The sequence below is a fragment of the Pleurodeles waltl genome, chromosome 3_1 (genome assembly GCF_031143425.1).
Source record: "Pleurodeles waltl isolate 20211129_DDA chromosome 3_1, aPleWal1.hap1.20221129, whole genome shotgun sequence".
In the NCBI taxonomy this organism is placed as follows: Eukaryota; Metazoa; Chordata; class Amphibia; order Caudata; family Salamandridae; genus Pleurodeles; species Pleurodeles waltl.
The window spans coordinates 406728790-406747889 of NC_090440.1; the positions used below are offsets into that span (position 1 = coordinate 406728790).

The 19100-nt window shown below is 40.7% G+C and overlaps 1 protein-coding gene across 1 annotated transcript in view; it reads right to left on the bottom strand.

Annotated features, from left to right (window-relative positions):
* SERINC4 (serine incorporator 4) overlaps window positions 1-19100 on the bottom strand; it is a 251852-nt gene that overhangs the window by 184986 nt on the left and 47766 nt on the right. Inside the window, exon 5 of the mRNA XM_069222637.1 lies at window positions 6466-6559. Within this exon, the coding sequence (XP_069078738.1) occupies window positions 6466-6559 (94 nt within the window). The remainder of the gene's footprint in view (window positions 1-6465; window positions 6560-19100) is intronic.

Genomic DNA, 19100 nt, shown 5'->3' on the forward strand with positions numbered 1-19100 from the left:
CATATAGCAAGCTTTCGCAGGCCCTTACTCCGTCAGCCCATCGGAGGTGTTTGACCACAACAGAAATGGAGTAGTCTATGCCGTCATCAAATCTATGGTTTGTCCAACGCTAAATCGAGCAGGTGGACCATTATGTTGGTGCAGAGGGAACTAAATCACCACTTTAGTGGAGTTTCCTCTCTGTCAACATATAAATCAAGCCCTGCGTTTTATTACAGTTCAACACAGCAACCAAAGTCGCTGATTTGTGGGAAGGGAAGAGAGGACAACAGCACTATATCCAGTATGATATAGTGCTGTTGCTCTTTTCCCTAGTGCTGGCGCACTTTAGACTGCCTTACATTAAAGCGTGAGCGTAAAGTCAGCCATATGTTTTGCACTGGAAGGGAAAACGTCAAGTACAAAATATTATGCTCTGACAAAGTTTAAAACTTTTCACTTTTAGTATGTGTGCTGTACAGTGCAGCACACATACAAAGCGGGAAACGTTTGGAGAAAATACAACTTCTCTACAATGTTATGTCTGCCTCAATGAGCTGTAATTTTTTTAAGGAAATTCCTACGATCAATATCAGTATCTGTATATTAGCGTCAAAATCCATGGGTGGTTGCATGGAAACACCCATATACCACCCAGGTACACCCACTTGGCACAAAATAGGGCAAAGTAGTAGTGCATAGCTCTACTTTGCAGTACCTTAGTCCTACTTTGCAATGCAAACCAGGATTTGCACTGGAAAGTGAATCCCAAAAATATTGTGTCAGGTTTGCATCACCTTTCTGAGGCAAACCCTGCACAAAATGTTAGTAAAATGTAGTTGAGGATGTCTATACTAATAAGAATAAGAATTATTTCCCAAAGGAACTCTTTTTAGCAACCGTAGAATAGCAAAAGACTAATGGAAAAAACAATAAGGTTCTAAACCTATCCATTGCAGTTTGCAGGCAACTCTGTGACGCAGGTCATAACTCACTGTGATACATTAGAAGGATTGTAACTTATCAACTGCAAGCAACAAAAAAATAGCTGTGACAAAAGCAGTTACTCACAGAGTTAGTTAGTTAAATTACAAATCTGTGACCCTCATGTTACACATGGTGCTTTACAGAAGGAACGTTAACCCTCTATGCTACTTTATGGAGAGTCAATACTGTGACTAGACAAATCACAGATCTCTCCATTAAAAGCATTAACAACCAAAGTTATATTGCCCTTAGTACTATTCCATGAAAAATGCTGAGCAAACAGAGATGTCTACAGGCTGCTCTTGTCTCACCTCCACCTTTTCTCCTGGTAAATTCTGACAGGTTTGACCTTCACTATTTATCTGTAGAAAACTACAAGTGTCAGAAAGCTCTGAACCACTTGTAATTGCGACATCCGCACAAACAGCATTGAAGTCAAAGAATACTATTTGTTTATCTAACAGATGAAGGAAACATAATACAAGCATAAAGCAATTATCTAATTTATTTTTACACCAATTTGCAGATTACTGATAGGGAACCTAAGCATTTTAAAAATGAAAGATTATAGCTACCAAATAGCCCAACCATATCATTTCATTTTCTGATTCAATTCAAACACAGTAGTTGTGCGACTGAATAACAATATTATGAGAGACTACTCAAAATGTGGGTAAAGTGTATACTACATTCATGACTAAAATGGGTGATAGTGCATCTGTCTAAGAAGAATAAGGGATTTGAGCACCCTTAGCTTTATGTGTGTTGTGTGTTATCACAATATTTCTGTTGGTGCCCACCATGCATCTGCCCATCATTCGATAATGACCTAAGACCCCTTCAAACTGTTTACTGGCTAATGTTGACCGCTACTGCTACATGATGTAGGTGTCAGGAATAGAACCATGCGCGGCCCAGGTCCCGCCCGAAACTCCGCTCTGCGGCGCTTTCTGCGAACCACTTGTCATCCCCTCTTGCTCCAAAGGTGGCCATCGACGTCGTCTGCTCTGTGGCAAAGCTCATAGAGCGGCAGGTTCAGGTCATTGGTGGACAAGATGCACTTATCAGTGCTATTCCATAAAGGGACTACAATTCCCATGTTTTTAGATGCAGCAGCCATCTTGGGGTGTGGCAGGCCTATAAAGCCCAGCCACACCCAAGGACGTTGCTCACTATTTTGAAGACTTCGATGCAGCCAGACCTCGTGGGGGTTTCTCTGGAGAAGAGCAGCGTTCTGGAATGGCAGAGTGTCATCCAACCGAAGTATCCTTGTTTCCATGGTGCATTAAAAAACAAGTAGGTCGTACTTGTAGCGATAAGGCCTTGCTGAATCCAAGTTTAAGGTAAAGCGCCCCTTATCATAAAGAGCAAAGCATTTCAGGCCACACTGGTAAAGCGCCTCGGGCACGACATTTAAAGCGCTTCAGTTCATAGGAGTAAAGCGCACTTGGCACAACATTCAAAGCGCTTCAGTTCACAGGAGTAAAGCGCACTTGGCACGACATTCAAAGCGCTTCAGTTCACAGGAGTAAAGCGCACTTGGCACGACATTCAAAGAGCTTCAGTTCACAGGAAGTAAAGCGCCCTTCGCACAGCAATCAAAGCGCTTCAGTTCATAGGAGTAAAGCGCTCTTGGCACATCAATCAAGCGCTTCAGTTCACAGGAGTAAGGAGCCCTTGCCACAGCAATCAAGCGCTTCAGTTCACAGGAGTAAAGCGCCCTTGGCACAGTATTCAAAGCGCTTCAGTTCACAGGAGTAAAGTGCCCTTGGCACAACATTCAAAGCGCTTCAGTTCACAGGAGTAAAGCGACCTTGGCACAGCATTCAAAGCGCTTCAGTTCACAGGAGTAAAGCGCCCTTGGCACAACATTCAAAGCACTTCAGTTCACAGGAATAAAGCTACCTTGGCACAGCAATCAAAGCGCTTCAGTTCACATGAGTAAAGTGCCCTTGGTCCAATAATCAAGGCACTTCAGTTTACATGAGTAAAACTTTCAGGCCTAGGTGGCAAATGTAAAAACATTTAAAAGAAAAGCAAATCATAGTTTCATTGTTTTTGGAAGCATAATATGTGAGAGACATATTTAAGTCTTTGATGATACGTGAGATACATATTTAAGTCTTTGCGAATTTCTAGACTGAATTCATAGTAGTTGCATGATTGATGTTCAGAGTATGTCCATGGTCCAAGCTCTTGCCTTCTCAGGGTTCAGAGGTCTCAGTTCGTTCTTGTTCCATGATTCAGAGAAGGGCCACGCCCAGTTTTGTTTAATGCCCATGGCACCCTGAAGTTTCATGATTTTACTAATTGTTCTTGTTCCATGATTCAGAGAAGGGCCACGCCCAGTTTTGTTTAATGCTCATGACGTCCTGAAGTATCATGATTTTACTAATAGTTCTTGTTCCATGATTCAGAGAAGGGCCACGCCCAGTTTTGTCTAAATTTCATGACATTCTGGAGTATCATGATTTTACTAATTGTTGTTGTTCCATGATTCAGAGAAGGGCCACGCCTAGTTATGATTAATGCTCATGACATCCTGAAGTGTCATGATTTTACTAATTGTTTTTGTTCCATGATTCAGAGAAGGGCCACGCCCAGTTTTGTTTAATACTCATGGCATCCTGAAGTACCATGATTCTATCAACACTTGCATCCACGGAGACACCTTTATTTATTCCATAAGGGTCTCAACACTTGCATTCATGGAGACGCCTTTGTCTATTCCATAAGGGTCTCAACTATTGCACACACAGAGACACCTTTGTCTATTCCATAAGGGTCTCAACAGTTGCACACACGGAGACGCCTTTGTCTATTCCATAAGGGTCTCAACTCTTACATCCACAGAGACGCCTTTGTTTATTCCATAAGGGTCTCAACACTTGCATCCATGGAGACGCCTTTGTCTATTCCATAAGGGTCTCAACTCTTGCACACACGGAGACGCCTTTGTTTATTCCATAAGGGTCTCAACACTTACATTCATGGAGACACCTTTGTCTATTCCATAAGGGTCTCAACTCTTGCACACACTCAGACGCCTTTGTCTATTCCATAAGGGTCTCAACTCTTACATCCACAGAGACGCCTTTGTCTATTCCATAAGGATCTCAACCCTTGCATTCATGGAGACGCCTTTGTCTAAATGTATAACTGAATGTTAATGCAGTTTTGAACAAGTACATACATACATGCTTAACCATTTTTCCTTTTCAGATCTCTCTCCCTGCTGTTCCCTACCCTAATTCCCTTCCCCCCGACTGGCTTCACCATATCTCTGTGCTATAATAGCTTTCTGAGTTGGTGACGCTGGAAGGTGGGCCTGTTGTTCGGTGGCGTGCAGATCCCGAGGAAAGGACATCGTGACAGTAGGCAGCTATATAACAATATGACAAAAGGAGAAAGCATGGATGAAAAAGAACCTGCAAGAGTGAGTTAAACGGAGAGGGTGGGTCTTGTGGTAGATTAAAAAGGCTTGAGGTGGAATCAAGACTAAGCAGACTCGGTATTCAGCACGCCAACATTCAATAGTGCTGGTCATGGGCTTCTATGCAAAATGATGGGCACTGAGTATCGGGTGAATTGTCTGCTTGAGCGGCCTCTAAGCATACCGCCCGAGGACTCCACTAGTTAAGCCATCCTCGAGAGCTAATCTGGAGTTCAATTCCTCTCTTCAAACATTTCTCTCAATGTATTATGGAAAACACACCTTCTCTAGTCTTCATATTAAAAAGTACTGTGTTCCAGCTGCATAACTCATCTTGAGGCATGATTGCCCTCACCAACACACGTAGTATCCCAGATCAATGTTTTGTTACATGAAGGATTTTGTGATGAGGTTCATTTTGCATTTATTGGAGGACCTTTGGAATCAAAATTTCAGCTCAAGTTCAAGTAGAAGATATCATCTGAAGTAACAAATTAATAATCTGGAGAAAAGCAAATATTGCTTGATCCACAATGAAATATTTGCTTTGTCACACTGGAGATTTGCCATGTGATTCATTGTTCAGAGGAGACTATTCTATTTTGGATGCTTACATGCTGCTTATATATTACAGTAATAAATTACCAAGCAAAATCCAGTGAATGTTACAGGCTCAGACAAGTGATATAAACGCCCTTCTTCCTGCTCAGAAGGAGCTACTTTAAATATGTCTCAGACTACGTTTGCACTTGTGTTAAACCAACCGAAATGTAAGGATGCTGTGGTTCTCAAGTTCAATAAGCAGCTCGGAGATTCTTTATCCAGTAGTTTCCCATGAAGAGCCCATTTCTCACTTTCAAGTTCAAGGGGACTTAGAGCAGGGCAAGAGGCCTCTGATTCAAAGATGATTTCACCACCATGATGAAGCAATTTTGTGGCGAAATACGTGTTAGCTGTGGTAGTATCGAAGCGGACATTATATTGACGTGCACATTTTATGAAAAGGAAGAGACTGAAATTGTGGGATTGTCTTCAATCTTTGACATGAAAAGACAATTGAAAAAATAAAGAATTTAACACATGGAGGACTGACGACATCTTATATTGGACTTGTTCACTCCTATTTTCTCAGATTGTGCAAATAATTTATGAAACGATATGTTGACTATGTGTTTTGTATTATGATTGTGGTCCTTCAAAGCCATATAAGGTATATCGTTTTAGCTTAGGCCTAGTGCTTTTATATGGACTTTGATAGGTAGAACTGTAAGAATTCCCATTAAATTCACTCACGACCTATTTAATCACAGGGACAGTGTTTTACAATAGCCATGTGAAACAATACAAAAACAGAATTGTCAGCTCCCTCAGGCAGAGAAATGCATTGTGGAATCCAGGGAGCCTGCATCTCCACTATCAAACACACTAGCGGATAACGAGCCGTTCTCTTACAGAGAAAGCCTGGCCTGTGGGCACAGGGCAGCTTGACTGTACCAAACCAGCATATGACAATGTACTGTACCTCTCTAAAGTGCAGTGGGAATGGGATTTAACATGCTGTCTCTCTTCATATTATTTACTTTCTGTGTTATCGGCCACATTTACTATAATATTCACTACCATTTAGTGCATATATCCTTGATTAGTGTGGCTTATAGTAAAAACGTCAACTAACATTAGTCCAGTTGTTTTGTGTGTGTGATCTCTTTGAGGAAATGGTGAGAAGTACCCACAAAAATAACTGTAGTATCTGGCAGGCAGTGCTAACTCCTAACTTGGATCCCTTCCAGGAAAGTTGGGAGAGGTTCACTGAAGGCTTGTGTATTTCCATGGTCCACATGTTACACTGGTATATCCACATGACCTGGAGGTTGAATTAAATCTCCCAGGTGTAACAATGATTGGTCTAGTATGCAACATAGGATTATTTGATTTAAACAGTTACAGACACAACACATGGGTTTCGAACTATTAAAGTAACTGCACTGTCAACAAACATGGATGTGAAAAATACGTACGCTGACCAGAAGTAGCAGGAGAAAGGTTACAGACAATTGGAAACTCACCAGTTCTTATTCCAGGTGTGAGCAAAGGCTGTAATCAACACCAGTTGAATGAGGACAAAGGAGAATCCACCACAGATGCCCACGTAATGCCACACTGGGAGACATCACCATGCCATGCCACCGCAAAAGAAAGCAGAAGTCAGCCAAATAATGGAATTACTACAGGGCATACTAAATCTATGGTATTACAATCATGGGAAAGAAAGGCTCATGCTAGCTTTGTTTTGTAACACTATTTTGCAAATAAAGCTCAACTCAAAGATATTTAAAACTAAATGTGCAAACACGTTCTTATATTTTAGTCAAAAATGTCCTCATTCCTGTTTACTTTAGCACAGGATTTCAGCTAATAAGCACCAGTTCCTCTAGACCTGAATAATCTGTTTGTTGGAGGGGAAAGGGAAATGAAGAGACTGGAAAATACAAATTAAAAATGTTATTTCTACATTAATGTGTTGAGGTTTTTGTGATTTGTTGATACTGTAAAGAGGTGCCCTTTGAGATACTGGAGCTCAGCGGGCATTGTTTTTCTAAGAAACGTCAAAAATCGAGACAATAATCGTACAAATGGCTATAAAACACTGATTGCTGCAGGACTGGAAATAGACACGATCTAGCCCGGCAGTCAGACAACATTCTCCATTAGAAGTTGAGGAAAGTCTATGAATGCTAATTGCCCATTTCAATTCCCTGGGGTGAGTGGTCCTTCAGCAATGAATGAGCAGCATGACGACATTTGCAGTCACAGGGGGGTTGATAGGTTTTCTTCTGAAGGATGGCAGATACACTATAGGGCAGGCACGTAGGAGCACTGAGTAATTTTCAGTTTAATTTAATTGTGCTAAATTAATTAGAATATTTCGCACAGAATAGCAGCTGGGAACTTCTTACCAGCACTGGCTGGGAACTTCCTACTGTTAACTGGTGTAATAAATCAGGCATTCGATTTTCTTAATTTTGATACCAGATGTTACCGCAAGCTGATGAATGTAGCCACAGTGCAGATTTTTAATTATGTACTTTGAATACAGGATGGTGGTGTCACATATTTATGGTTTGGGTGGTAACACTGACCAAAGAGCGCTCTTTACTATTCTAAGTCAGTGAAGGCTTTACAACAAAAGGCAAATTTTTTTTAACTTCCTTTCCCAAGATACCATTGTTATCCTGCCCTGGTGCAGGAGCGTCTGCGGCCCGTGTTGTTATTTGTTCTACTAACTGGGAGATCTTTAAGCTGTAATGGTGCCACCTGCACCAGTATGTGAGGATACCATGCCTACCCAACAGTTTCGGGCTTGCCCTGTCTAACAGTATTCTTGATTCAGGTGTGCCAACACACATATGTGCTTTGAATCCAGGTACCAGTGGTTTATGGAATTATTTAGAATTAAATCTCAGCCATGTACTGGAAATAAATGAAGTGTAATATTTTACGTTACTTGAGATATAAGTTCTGAGCTGCTTTCCGTTACTTTCTTTGAAACCTGCTGGGCCTCAACAAAAGTGAACTGCTCCTAAATCAAGCAATCTGACCTCATTCGACAAGCAGCAGTCCACTCTAAACTGCAAAGCTACACCCTGGTACTTCACAACAATTTGGGTTGCATTTTAAAACTATACCTTCTCGTGGTAGGTACAAACAAGATGTGGCCTAGCACTTCAAGCTGTAGTGTTTCGTTTTTAATGGGATCAGTCTGGCTATGCCTAGTACCTTCCTGAAATTGAGAACACATAGTTACAAAATTTGCTGTCAGGTAAGTGATGAAATGTAAAAAAACATCAACATCTACCTCCATTGTTGGTGGTAGTCGTTGCACCATGGAACAAACACAACTTATATAGTAACACCTTCTCGTTTAAAGAAAGGTTTTCTGCATAAGTATTGCAATTTCAATATCAATATTAATCCCCAGGGGAAACATTAGTTGGCACTTGGTAGCAATCAGTGCAGTCCTGCCCTCTCCTTGTCAGGCAATGCAGCACAGCAAGTTGTCTTGCTGCATTCCGTTGCATGACCTGTTAGTAAATCTGCCCCTCAGAGTCACTTCTGTAGCGTTCTCAGACAAAATATTGGTGGAAGGAGCTACTTCTAACAGTATACAGGACCGCAAGACATACAATCACATTCTCCTAACGTCTGTTATTACTCAATAACTTTTCTGAAGCAACACGAAAAGGAAATATTTAAAGAAGTAAATGTTCCATGCTCGGATGATCTCTCTTTACAAAATCTTAAACTTCTAAAATTGGAAACTATTTTCAGGACTGATTAGAGATACATTAATTTATAGGTTTACATAAATTACAAAAAAAGTTACATGCAACTGATTAAAAAATGGCAAAGGTACCTCAAGCCATATTATAATACATGAGAGCTTGCAATCCATTTTAAATACCAGTCCCTAACTTTCCTCTCACACTTGAGTTGTGACCGCTCTAGTCATCTGTAGCAACAAAATAACGCAGCTGCCTAACTGTAATAAGGCCCTTGCCTATTTGCCAGGACCACACCTACATCTTGGCACATTTTTTTCTCTCGATCCTTCTTCTCCCGTTATTCCTTTAACAGTTATCCACTTATTCACTTCTCTTTTCTTTCTGCAATTACACTGCCACCAGGAAAAACCCTTTTCTCCGGTGCTCAATCCCAACTTTCGTCAACACTGTATGCTTCACCCATCCTCCAACACCTCAATCAATTTCACTACATACAACATGGGTGATTTACTAACATGCAGCACTGACTCTGCGCCATTAAAAAAGAGCAGACCTGCACAAAATGATTTTTTTTCATTATTTACTTACTTTTTGAACTGGAAATTAAATAAAAGTAACACAAACCAGCGCATAGCACTGCTCTGCATTACTGAGCGTAAAGGGGCCATTACATGGGCTGTCCCATGCAACTACCCACCATTTTTGACGCAAAAGCCTACTTACCAAAAATGTGAGACAGGGTTTTGTGCAAAAAAATAACAACTATTAAGACCAGGCATTAAAAGGAGAAATGTTGTCATTTAAACTTTCTTTTCCTTCCCTACACTGTGCAGCACACATACAGAGTAGGAAACATGTTATATGTTATCAAGGGATAATGTTTTGTACTGGAAGAAAACCCTTCCAGTACAAAACCTATGCTAAACTCTTGCACACACCCTTGCGCTATGTATTTGTGTGGTGCACAGCAGCACAAATCTGCGCCAGCACTAGGGAAAGGGGAGGAGAGACCCATATCTCTGTAGATATGACACGCTCATGCTCCCTCCCTGCCTCGCAACTCGGCGCAGCATTTTTGGCAGCTGAACTGCATTACTTGACAGTTTGGTAAATCTTCACCAACATGTCTTCCAATATGGATAGGTCACTGCCATCAATCATGCTGGAACAGCGCCAGCCATTCAAACACAATATTCACATGCTTAACCTACCCAGATCCTTCCTGATCACCTCTTTCCATGCTCTGTTAATAACTTCAGCCTTCATAGTCCTTACTATAGTCTCCTGGTGACTAACTGCCCCATCTTCTCTCTCTTGCAGCATCCACAAATCATGCTTTATCATTCTTAGCAAGATCAGCCCCATGGACTAAATCAGGTCGTTTTCAGCAGCACTTATGTCACCACTAAATCCGCCTCCAGAGACAAAGAATGGCCCCTCACTCACTGTAAAAAGGATGACCCATTAGCCACTTCATTGTCAAGTCCAGTAATGTGCCTTATGACAAATATGTTTCAGCACAAACACAGTCAAACCATTTTTTTCAAAAGGCACAATACATAATGGTGCTTTGTCAAAATCCTGTTAATTCCTTGCACCACTGCTTCATTATTCATCACAAATGCAGCTCTCGGGTCTCTCAGCTCATCTCCTTAAAGGTTCACTGCAAGTAAAAGGGAAGAATTCTAAAAAAGGCAATATAATGATGCATTGCATTTTAGTCACTCAGCCCGTGCTCAGTCAATCACTGATCTTTCGAGGACACTCCAAAACCCCATGCTCCAGACACATCACAGAAAATCTCTGCTGTTCACGTAACCAGGTCCTTTTGAAACCACCAGTCACACCGTTGTAGTGCTCCAGATATTTCAGCCATATGTGCACATCCCACACCACTAGGCCTATTATCCTAATACTTTGGTAGCGCTTTGACATCCCCTTCATTGTAATCAACATCTGCCTCCAAATGGACCATACCTGGTGCTGTCACTTTAAAACGCAAACTGCAGGAAACCTAAGGCCTACTGCATAAATATCAACTTACTCTTCTCCTTTCTTCCACTTCTCAGTTCAGCACATCTGAAACCATATCCATCGAATTTAGATCAATACCCACAAATGTCAGGCACATGTACAGTCTTCCATATTTTCCCAGACCAACAGTATACTGACGTCATGTGCCACCTCCTCTAACGTGCAATACCCTGTCACGCCACACTGCTCTGACAACCTTTTAGCCCTTGACATATGCCTCGCCACCCATTCCAAAAATATATTGAACTTCTCAAAGACAGCGCATGCCACAGAGCACCCCGTAGGCAAGAATTTGTCTACAAAAAAATGACTTTGAAACTTAATGCCCAACATTTAAAAGTCATTGGGTTGCACCAGCAGTAGCTAAAAGGCTGCTTTTTCCACTTCTCCATCTGTTCACCATTTCCTTGCCAGTGTTACTTCTGTGTTAATGTTAGAGTCTGCTAATGAACAATCACCCTGTTCAATAACATCATTCACTGATCCCCTTCCCGCCATGACAGATGATATATTATTAAAAAGTCACCCTCAAATTTCTCCAGAACCAAATTAAGAGAAGAGGCGATCAGATCCTTGACAGGAGGGTTGTTGAATGGGTTCATCTCTTCCACTTCTCATCCACCAAAACAGTGAATGACAAGGTGTCTACCCTGCACTTTGAACAGTTGTCAATGATATTACCCTCCATTACTGAAATACCAGTGTTCCCCATTTGGGCATTGTTTCTCTACCTTCCCAACCCCTCCTGGGCTGCGCTGTCCAGGAAAAGTTAAGCTTGGCAAAGGCCAACTGGGTTGCTGTGGGTCGTCTTGGTGCCATGAACTGCAACCACATTTCACTATCCAACTCACCCTATATTTTTTGGGGGTTAATGCTGATCGTAGATCTGCATAGCCATTCTAATCACATCTAAGTATTTAAAAAGTGCCATACTGTACTTGGTCAACTTCTAACAAACAGTTCTAGCATAGGTGCTACTGTATTTTATTTGTTTTTCTTAGTCAATATCCTGGGGCATCTCCCTTCCTCTTTCTCTCTCTCCAGCTTTAGAACCTTCCTTAAATCTAGTCTCTCTTTGCAGCAGGTATTCTTTCTTTGATACTTGGCAGTAGATGTCATACCACTGGATCAATGTATCTAGCAATTTACCATTCTGTCACAGGTCAGCATCCTTTTCTTTACAGAGTCCTCCCTGTTCCTTCCTCCCCATCTTTCCCCACACTTACACTGGCAACCACAAACCCAGCCACCATCTCTACTGCCTTGTTGGGCCCATAGTCCACGTTTCCATTGCTGATCGCCCCTATCTGGGTGACCACAGGAATCCCAACATGCCATCTTTCCTTTCTCTCTGAATCTTCTCCTAATGCATTACTGCGCTCAGCCTTTCTACTCACTCTATGCTATTTCGACCCCATAGGTCTCTCTTTGTCATTTCAGGTATCCCACCAATCGCCTACAGGGTCACACTCAGGGAGTGTCGCACGAGAGGACCACATTTACGTGCACTGATTCCACCCTACATTAAACCTAGCAAATAATTTAGGGCAGCATGTGTCAAGTCAAAGGGAAGAACCACCATATGTTCACTTCAGGGAATGTTTTGGGCCTATCTAATTCAACCAGTGTGAGAAAGTGCCTCTTTTTACGTGGTCACCCCATTTTTACAGATTGACACTGCTGGTGTTTGAACTCTACCTACTGGGGCATCGCTTCTCAGTCCTCAGTATTTGTGCTCTGTCCCCTAAAAGATGGTAATATTGGCTACCTTGTAATTGGCATACGTAACTTCCTAGTAAGGTGATAGGATATGGTGCAAGAAACATATCAATGGCATGGAAAAGTTATATGTCTCCTATGGACAGCAGCACATATTGTGCTATCCACTAGGCTGACAAAGTAAACATGAATTCATACCTACCTGTGCAGCCTGACTCCTGCAGCATAATCCTTTTTGACAGGAAGAAACCCTAATTTTGAATATCAAATATTTCAAAATTATGTTGACCTTGTAGCCAATAAGGTACGGTGTCTAGTGATTAAAAGTGCTGCATACAAGAATTGAATGTTGGCATGCACCTCGGTGGCAAACCCCCAAAAGCAATTTTCACTTTCAAGAGTTGTAGCTGTCCTATGAGAAAACTTTCAGAAAAAGTTCAGAATAAAATCATAAACCTGCTACTTATGGTTTGGGACAAGCTAGTGCAATAATTTTAACACTGTTTTTAATGTTTGCTAAAAATCCAATTCAGTAGTGAAATCAGATTTTTATTAATAATTTAAGAAAAATGACTTTTAAATATGTAAAGTTTATCTGCCTGAACCTCCAATAGGCTAATTACCATTAGCCTGATAACAGAGGGCCCTGCGGGTGCTTCCCCTTAATGAGGTACTAAAACTGCACCCAGAGCACAGACGGTTGTTTGGACTATTTTGTCAGAATGATCTGAGTATAAGGTATGTGACTCAAATCTGTTCAGGAAGGGCAGTTGAGGAGGGTTCAGAAACGTCATTAACATGAAAGGGTGATGCCTGCCCATTTATACATAGGTATTAAGGGTTATATGGGGAAGAGAAGTCTTTGGTTTCCTGTGCTTTCTGTAGCCAGCTTGGTATCAGACAAGTGGGAGGGGAAGCTGGTCCCAGACCAATTTGTTGCATCTGAGGAAGGGACTGTGCATTTCCCTTATACCATCCACCTTCAAGGGCACAGAGGTTTGCCATCTAGGGTTTTACTTAGAGTAGTACTCTGAGAACAGTTTCTCATTGGTTAGGGAGTGCACAGATGTCACCCTCCCCACTGGCTACTAAATCCAACAAAAGTGGTACATCACTCAAAGCTCATCAGAACACTCTTTGGACCTCTAGAAGAACAAAGAATAAGACAGTACTTGCTGTTTGTGACGTGTCTGGAGACTTGAAGGCTGGAACCCTCTTGTCCCCAAGACTTAAAAGTGGACTCCAAGGGTCAGTTGGCTAATCGTCTGTATGGGTATAGGACAAGAGGTCATTTTCCTGGAATGCTCAGCTAAACAGTAGTTAGTGGGCCTAGACTTGGCCATGTTGATGGCCTCTGCTGGAGTGAGTCCTGGACCCTAACTGTTGTCCCTGAGCTCTTGGGTACCTCAGAACTGCCCAAAAGGACCTTCTTCAGAAACTCTGACAAGTTGGGACTCTTACAGACACAGTTTGAAAAATACACCACTGGACTACGTAGAGCTCCATAAAGAATATTAAGTTCTTATTTAGTTTGCCGAATGGGTACCTAGTTACAAACATCACAGATAACCTATCTGCTTTACTTCTAAGTTCTACAGGATATAAAGTACATGTAGTAAGGCGGACGCTATAACTGAGTAATACGTCCAACATACTGTACATCAGGCCCTAACTCTGGAGGTAAAAATCTTGAAAGAACAAAGGCTCAAAAACTATTTGCTTGTGAGGACTACGGCAGCCGCAAAATTGAAGTTCTCCTGCTCAGAACTTTTCCAGCCAGAACCGAAAAGATTTCAAGCCAAAACCTACTGCTTCAGCAAGACCTCATCCAACAGCTATCTGGCTTTGAGAGGGCCTGTCGGATTCAGCCTGCAACCTTGCCCCACTGAAGGATTTTGATAATTTCAGAGAGTAAGTCAGACAATAAAACTTTGGAATGGAATGACCCGCTTGGTGTATCAGACCAGTGCTCCACCGCTGTCAGCCTGAAATCATGCCTAGGTTCCAGTCAACCATGAACAGTAACTACTGATTGGCAACTTACCTTTTCTTGGAGTTTTTTTGCTTTAAATCCTTGAAAATGCATCTATCCGGTTCCCTGGTGTCATTTTGCTCATTACAGTTTTCTCTATTTCTATAAATTGGTTGTGAGATTTTTATTGTATTGTGTGACTTTGTAACTTTTTTCTTATGCTAAATACGTTTTCACAATTTAAGCCTCTCTGCTCTGTGCCAGAGGGGTTGAGTCCACATTTAAATTACTGAAACTGTGTTTTACATCAACAGGTTTGTGTCTTTATTCCTTGTCGTGGACTACCATTCATCCAAAATATTATTCCACTTTCTTATAAGCAGTATTCCCTCCAGTGAAATTGGCTTCCTGAGGCCAAGCGCAAATCTCCATAGACTTGTCTCTGTCCCTTTAATTTTTGATTCAGGAGTTCTCCATGTTGAGCTCTAAGTCAATTCTGGTAATCTCTTGTTCATGAACATGTTTATTAAAGGTATTAAACAGGGTCCACAGTGCGACAAGAGAATTTTCTTGGCCCATTCATTATTATCTCTGAAATCCCTACTTTGTTCCTTGCAACCACATTCCATCTTTATATATTGCCTATCAATAAAATTAGGCACTTGCTGTTTGAGCATGTGTCAAATTATTTTCCGCAAAGCATCAATTTCACTTTAGAGGCTTACTCTTTCCACTGAAGGACAAGGCCTATATCTAAATAAAGTTCACAACTATATACCTGCATTTACAATATTTGTGTAACGGTAATTGGTATTTGTTCCCTTCCCAAACTAGAGTTAGTTTATCTCAGCTTGTCATTTCTCCTTATTCAGATCTCAAATAAATAGCAGAGTTATCAGAAGACAACTATGTTTTACTTTTCCACTCACTGCAACCTTCCTGGGCTAATAAACTTGGTGGCTCACCCAACCCTTCAATAAAGTTCTAGTGTACAGTGATTGAAGAAACTGGCCAAACCGTAATAAGCCTGGATGAATACTCCACGTGAACAATTTTTTTTTCACATTTTCTCAATCCATGTGATCATCTTTTCTTAAATCATTACTCAGGAAGGATACCAGTGCCAAGATGTTAATCATTAATAATGATTTGTTACAACATCTTGCTCAGAATTTCTGAATAGTACTTTTTAATCATCCACTCCTCAAGATGAGCATTTGGCATAGGTCTTTCTTACCGAATCCAGAAGAGTGATCTTCTCTTTTGCACAATTTTTGAATGATGACTAGTTTGCTACCCTAGTGAATCTCTCAAACAGTAATTTCCATGTTACAATTATTGCAGAGAAGTGATGGTGACCATGCAGAAAACACACAACAGTATTACTACACAGACCAACTGGGCTTGTCACAGAAGAGTTTCAGGGTGAAGACTACATTAACCAAGGAGCCATAGTTCCATCCCACCTCAAGATATTCCACACTGACAATACCATTAGCCAAATAGTTACTGTCTGCATAAAGGTTACCTATGTATGTTACCCACACATCTACAGCAACTTAATTATTCTGCACTTTTTTTGCAATGACTCAGACGGTAACCAAGTTCTAAAATGCCCTAGTGTTCTTTTGTTTACTAATGATTAGCATGGTCAGCCAGTTCCATCTAATTTGTAATCACTTTCTGCATTACCAGAAGTTCTCAAGAGGCTTCTTCAGATGTATTATTTATCCATGCAGTCCAGTCTTCATGTAGTGTATTTAATTTCAGCAATCTTTGCATCTCAAGTTCAGTCCTCAACTGAAAGATATACGATTTGCCATCACAGCACCTCAGATTTATTTTTTGTATTTAGACTCTTAGTCTGAATAGTGCTCTTTTCCATACAATGCCTAATAGCACTAAATAATTGGTCGTAGTGCAGTCCTTTGTCCTACATCCATTTGCGTTACTTCTATCCAAATGTCACTGTCATTTTTACTGTTCAAAACCTCCTCTAAAACAAATCAGCCCCTTATCACAGTTTTCATATAGCCAGCAATCTAGAAGGGCTAGCTCTGTAGTATTTTCATTTTCTTCCTAAAGGAAGAATATTGTAACTCCTTGGTGCTGGGTGTCATTCCATGTCACTCGGCCAATCAACATTCTCAAACACATGAAGAACTCTGAGAATAGGAGCAAAATCTCATTCAGTAACTCCTCTAGTTTATTCAAATATTGTGTTTCATGGGCAGAAAAATAAAGGAGATACATATCAACAAGTAATAAATTCACAGTGTAAAAATTGCTTTAAACCATGATGGCTGTTCCAATCGCTGTCACATTGCTACAGATTCTGATTCTCAAATCATGCGTGCTCTGTGTCTTGTATAGACACCCACGAGTTATCCCTCGGCTGATAATCTTTATCTGTTTATTCTTGTCACAAGTAAATCTTTGAAATCTTGTAACTGACCTAAGATTACTCTGTAGTTAGTAGTCAAAAAGGCAAGAATGTCTCATATGCTTATGGCTATTCTTAAAGCACAATATTCCAAGATAAGATCTCATGGACTGTGCTTGGGATGAAGAATCACAACTGACTAGAGGGTCCCTCCAAGCCAAGCACAATTTTCCTCAATACATCTGAAATTACCCTGTTCAGTAATTATTTAATTAGTATCCTCATCTACTTTCACAACCTATTAATGGCCAGGGAAACCTGACCTATGACCCCATTATGTCATTGAGAAAATTTCCATGAAATAAAAAAAAATATTGTTATTTTAATGTGTATAATGTTTATTAAGTGCAAGTGCATCTTACACCTTGGCGCGTAGTTTCCTTTAAATACAATACATTCAAAGGTATAAAGCCTAACATACTGGGAATAGCAAGGTTTTTAAATGCTTCCTGAAATTTAACAACACAAGTTTCTTCTTCAATTCAAGCCGAGGACTATTCCACAGCTTTGCTGCAGCTAAAGAAAATTCCCTGACACCCAAAGTGGCTCGGCTAAAGTTTGCAGTATTGAGTAGGAAAGTCCTTCTTTGATCTGTAAGAGTGTCCAGGAATTTAAAATGAAAACCTTTAACATAAAGGACTAGGGGCTGGATTTAGGGTTTGACAGACAGAGCAGTTGGGATGGTGGAGGTAATATTACCTCCACCATCCTAATGGTACCCCATCCTCCAAATTTAGAAATGACCTCTGGTACATCACTGCGGTTCCTTTAAATGTGCTAAAAGGTTGGTGGACACTAGCCATTGGTTTTGATAGACATCCAAAAGCAAGAGTTTGTTTCTGGAAAACAGAAAACTAATCACCCCGATACCAGGGAGATTTGTTCCAGGGTGTGGGAGGCATTATTGTTTTCTCCTGTCCATCACTAACCAGCGTTTCCTGGCAGTGATGGGCAGGAAAAAGGCATTATTCTGTTCACACTAAATAGGGCAAGACCTGCTTATGTATAAACAACTGTTGGACCAATTATGCTTTATATATATGTATCTGAACATATAAACCTTCTCTTTTAAAATAAGGTCACCATCAAATGGTTATATATGTGTATGTACAAAACAGATAGAATTCCTAACCATCTATGAGTTCATTTAAATGGTTGAATTAATTAATGACACCTTGAAGGACCTTGTTGTCCTTACACATCTCTAAATGAGGCAGGAGAACTTTGGATTTGGGGGACAGGGTGCTCCGTCGCCTTTGCAAAAGAGTACCCTCTTCATCAAACTATAAACCAGACCCTAGGTTTCTTATTATAAAGATCTGAATTCTTAGATCATTTATACTTTGCACAGGAGTGGGTTCTTGTCCATGTCATGGGGCAAAAAGTGTAGCCCCATACCGACATTTGTTGGTATGGAAAGAGAATTTTTGTTAATTCCCCATTTAACTTTAGTAACTTTTGAGTCAAGCAGTATTGTACCTTCGATGTGCAGTCCTGCAAAATGTCTTCGACCTGACTAGGGTAACCGTCAATAACATATACAGTCTGTATTTTGTCGTCCACATACATTAAGGCAATAATACCATATGATTGAATTAACTGAGCCAATGGTGCCACACATAAATCAATCAAACGATGGATAATACAGGCACTGTGGGACATCACAGTTAAGAGATTTGTTATCCGATAAGAATGGTCTTACTTCCAGGTAAACAAACTGATCTAATAAAAAGCTGTCTCTGATACTGAAGTCACACAGGGCCTCCAGCAGTACTTGGTCAACTGTATTAAATTCTGCTGACAGATCTAAAAGTATCAGGGCCATTAGTCGTAAATCATCCTTTACTGCTGTGATAACCCTTTCTGTGCTACATCCAGCATGAAAAACAACCTGGGTGGGATGCTGCAAAGACTGGGATTCCACAAATGTAGATAACTGGTTAAAACTGGGTGCTCAAGGAGTTTTGTTAAAAGGGGCAGCTGTGACACTGGTCTAAAATTTTCCTGCCGCCCATGCTCTAATGAATTTTTTTTCTATTAATAGTAAGATTTGAGCATTCTTTAATTCAGTAGGTACAATACCAGAGCTCTAAGATGAATTTATAATAGCATGAACAGTCAGACAAGATATTAATAAAAGATCTTCATTTACTGTAGCTATGAGAACATCTGCTCCTGAAACGGATGGTCGACCAAGCCCTGCAGCCCTCTGAATATAGTTTGGTAAAATGATTCAAAATTATAGGTTCT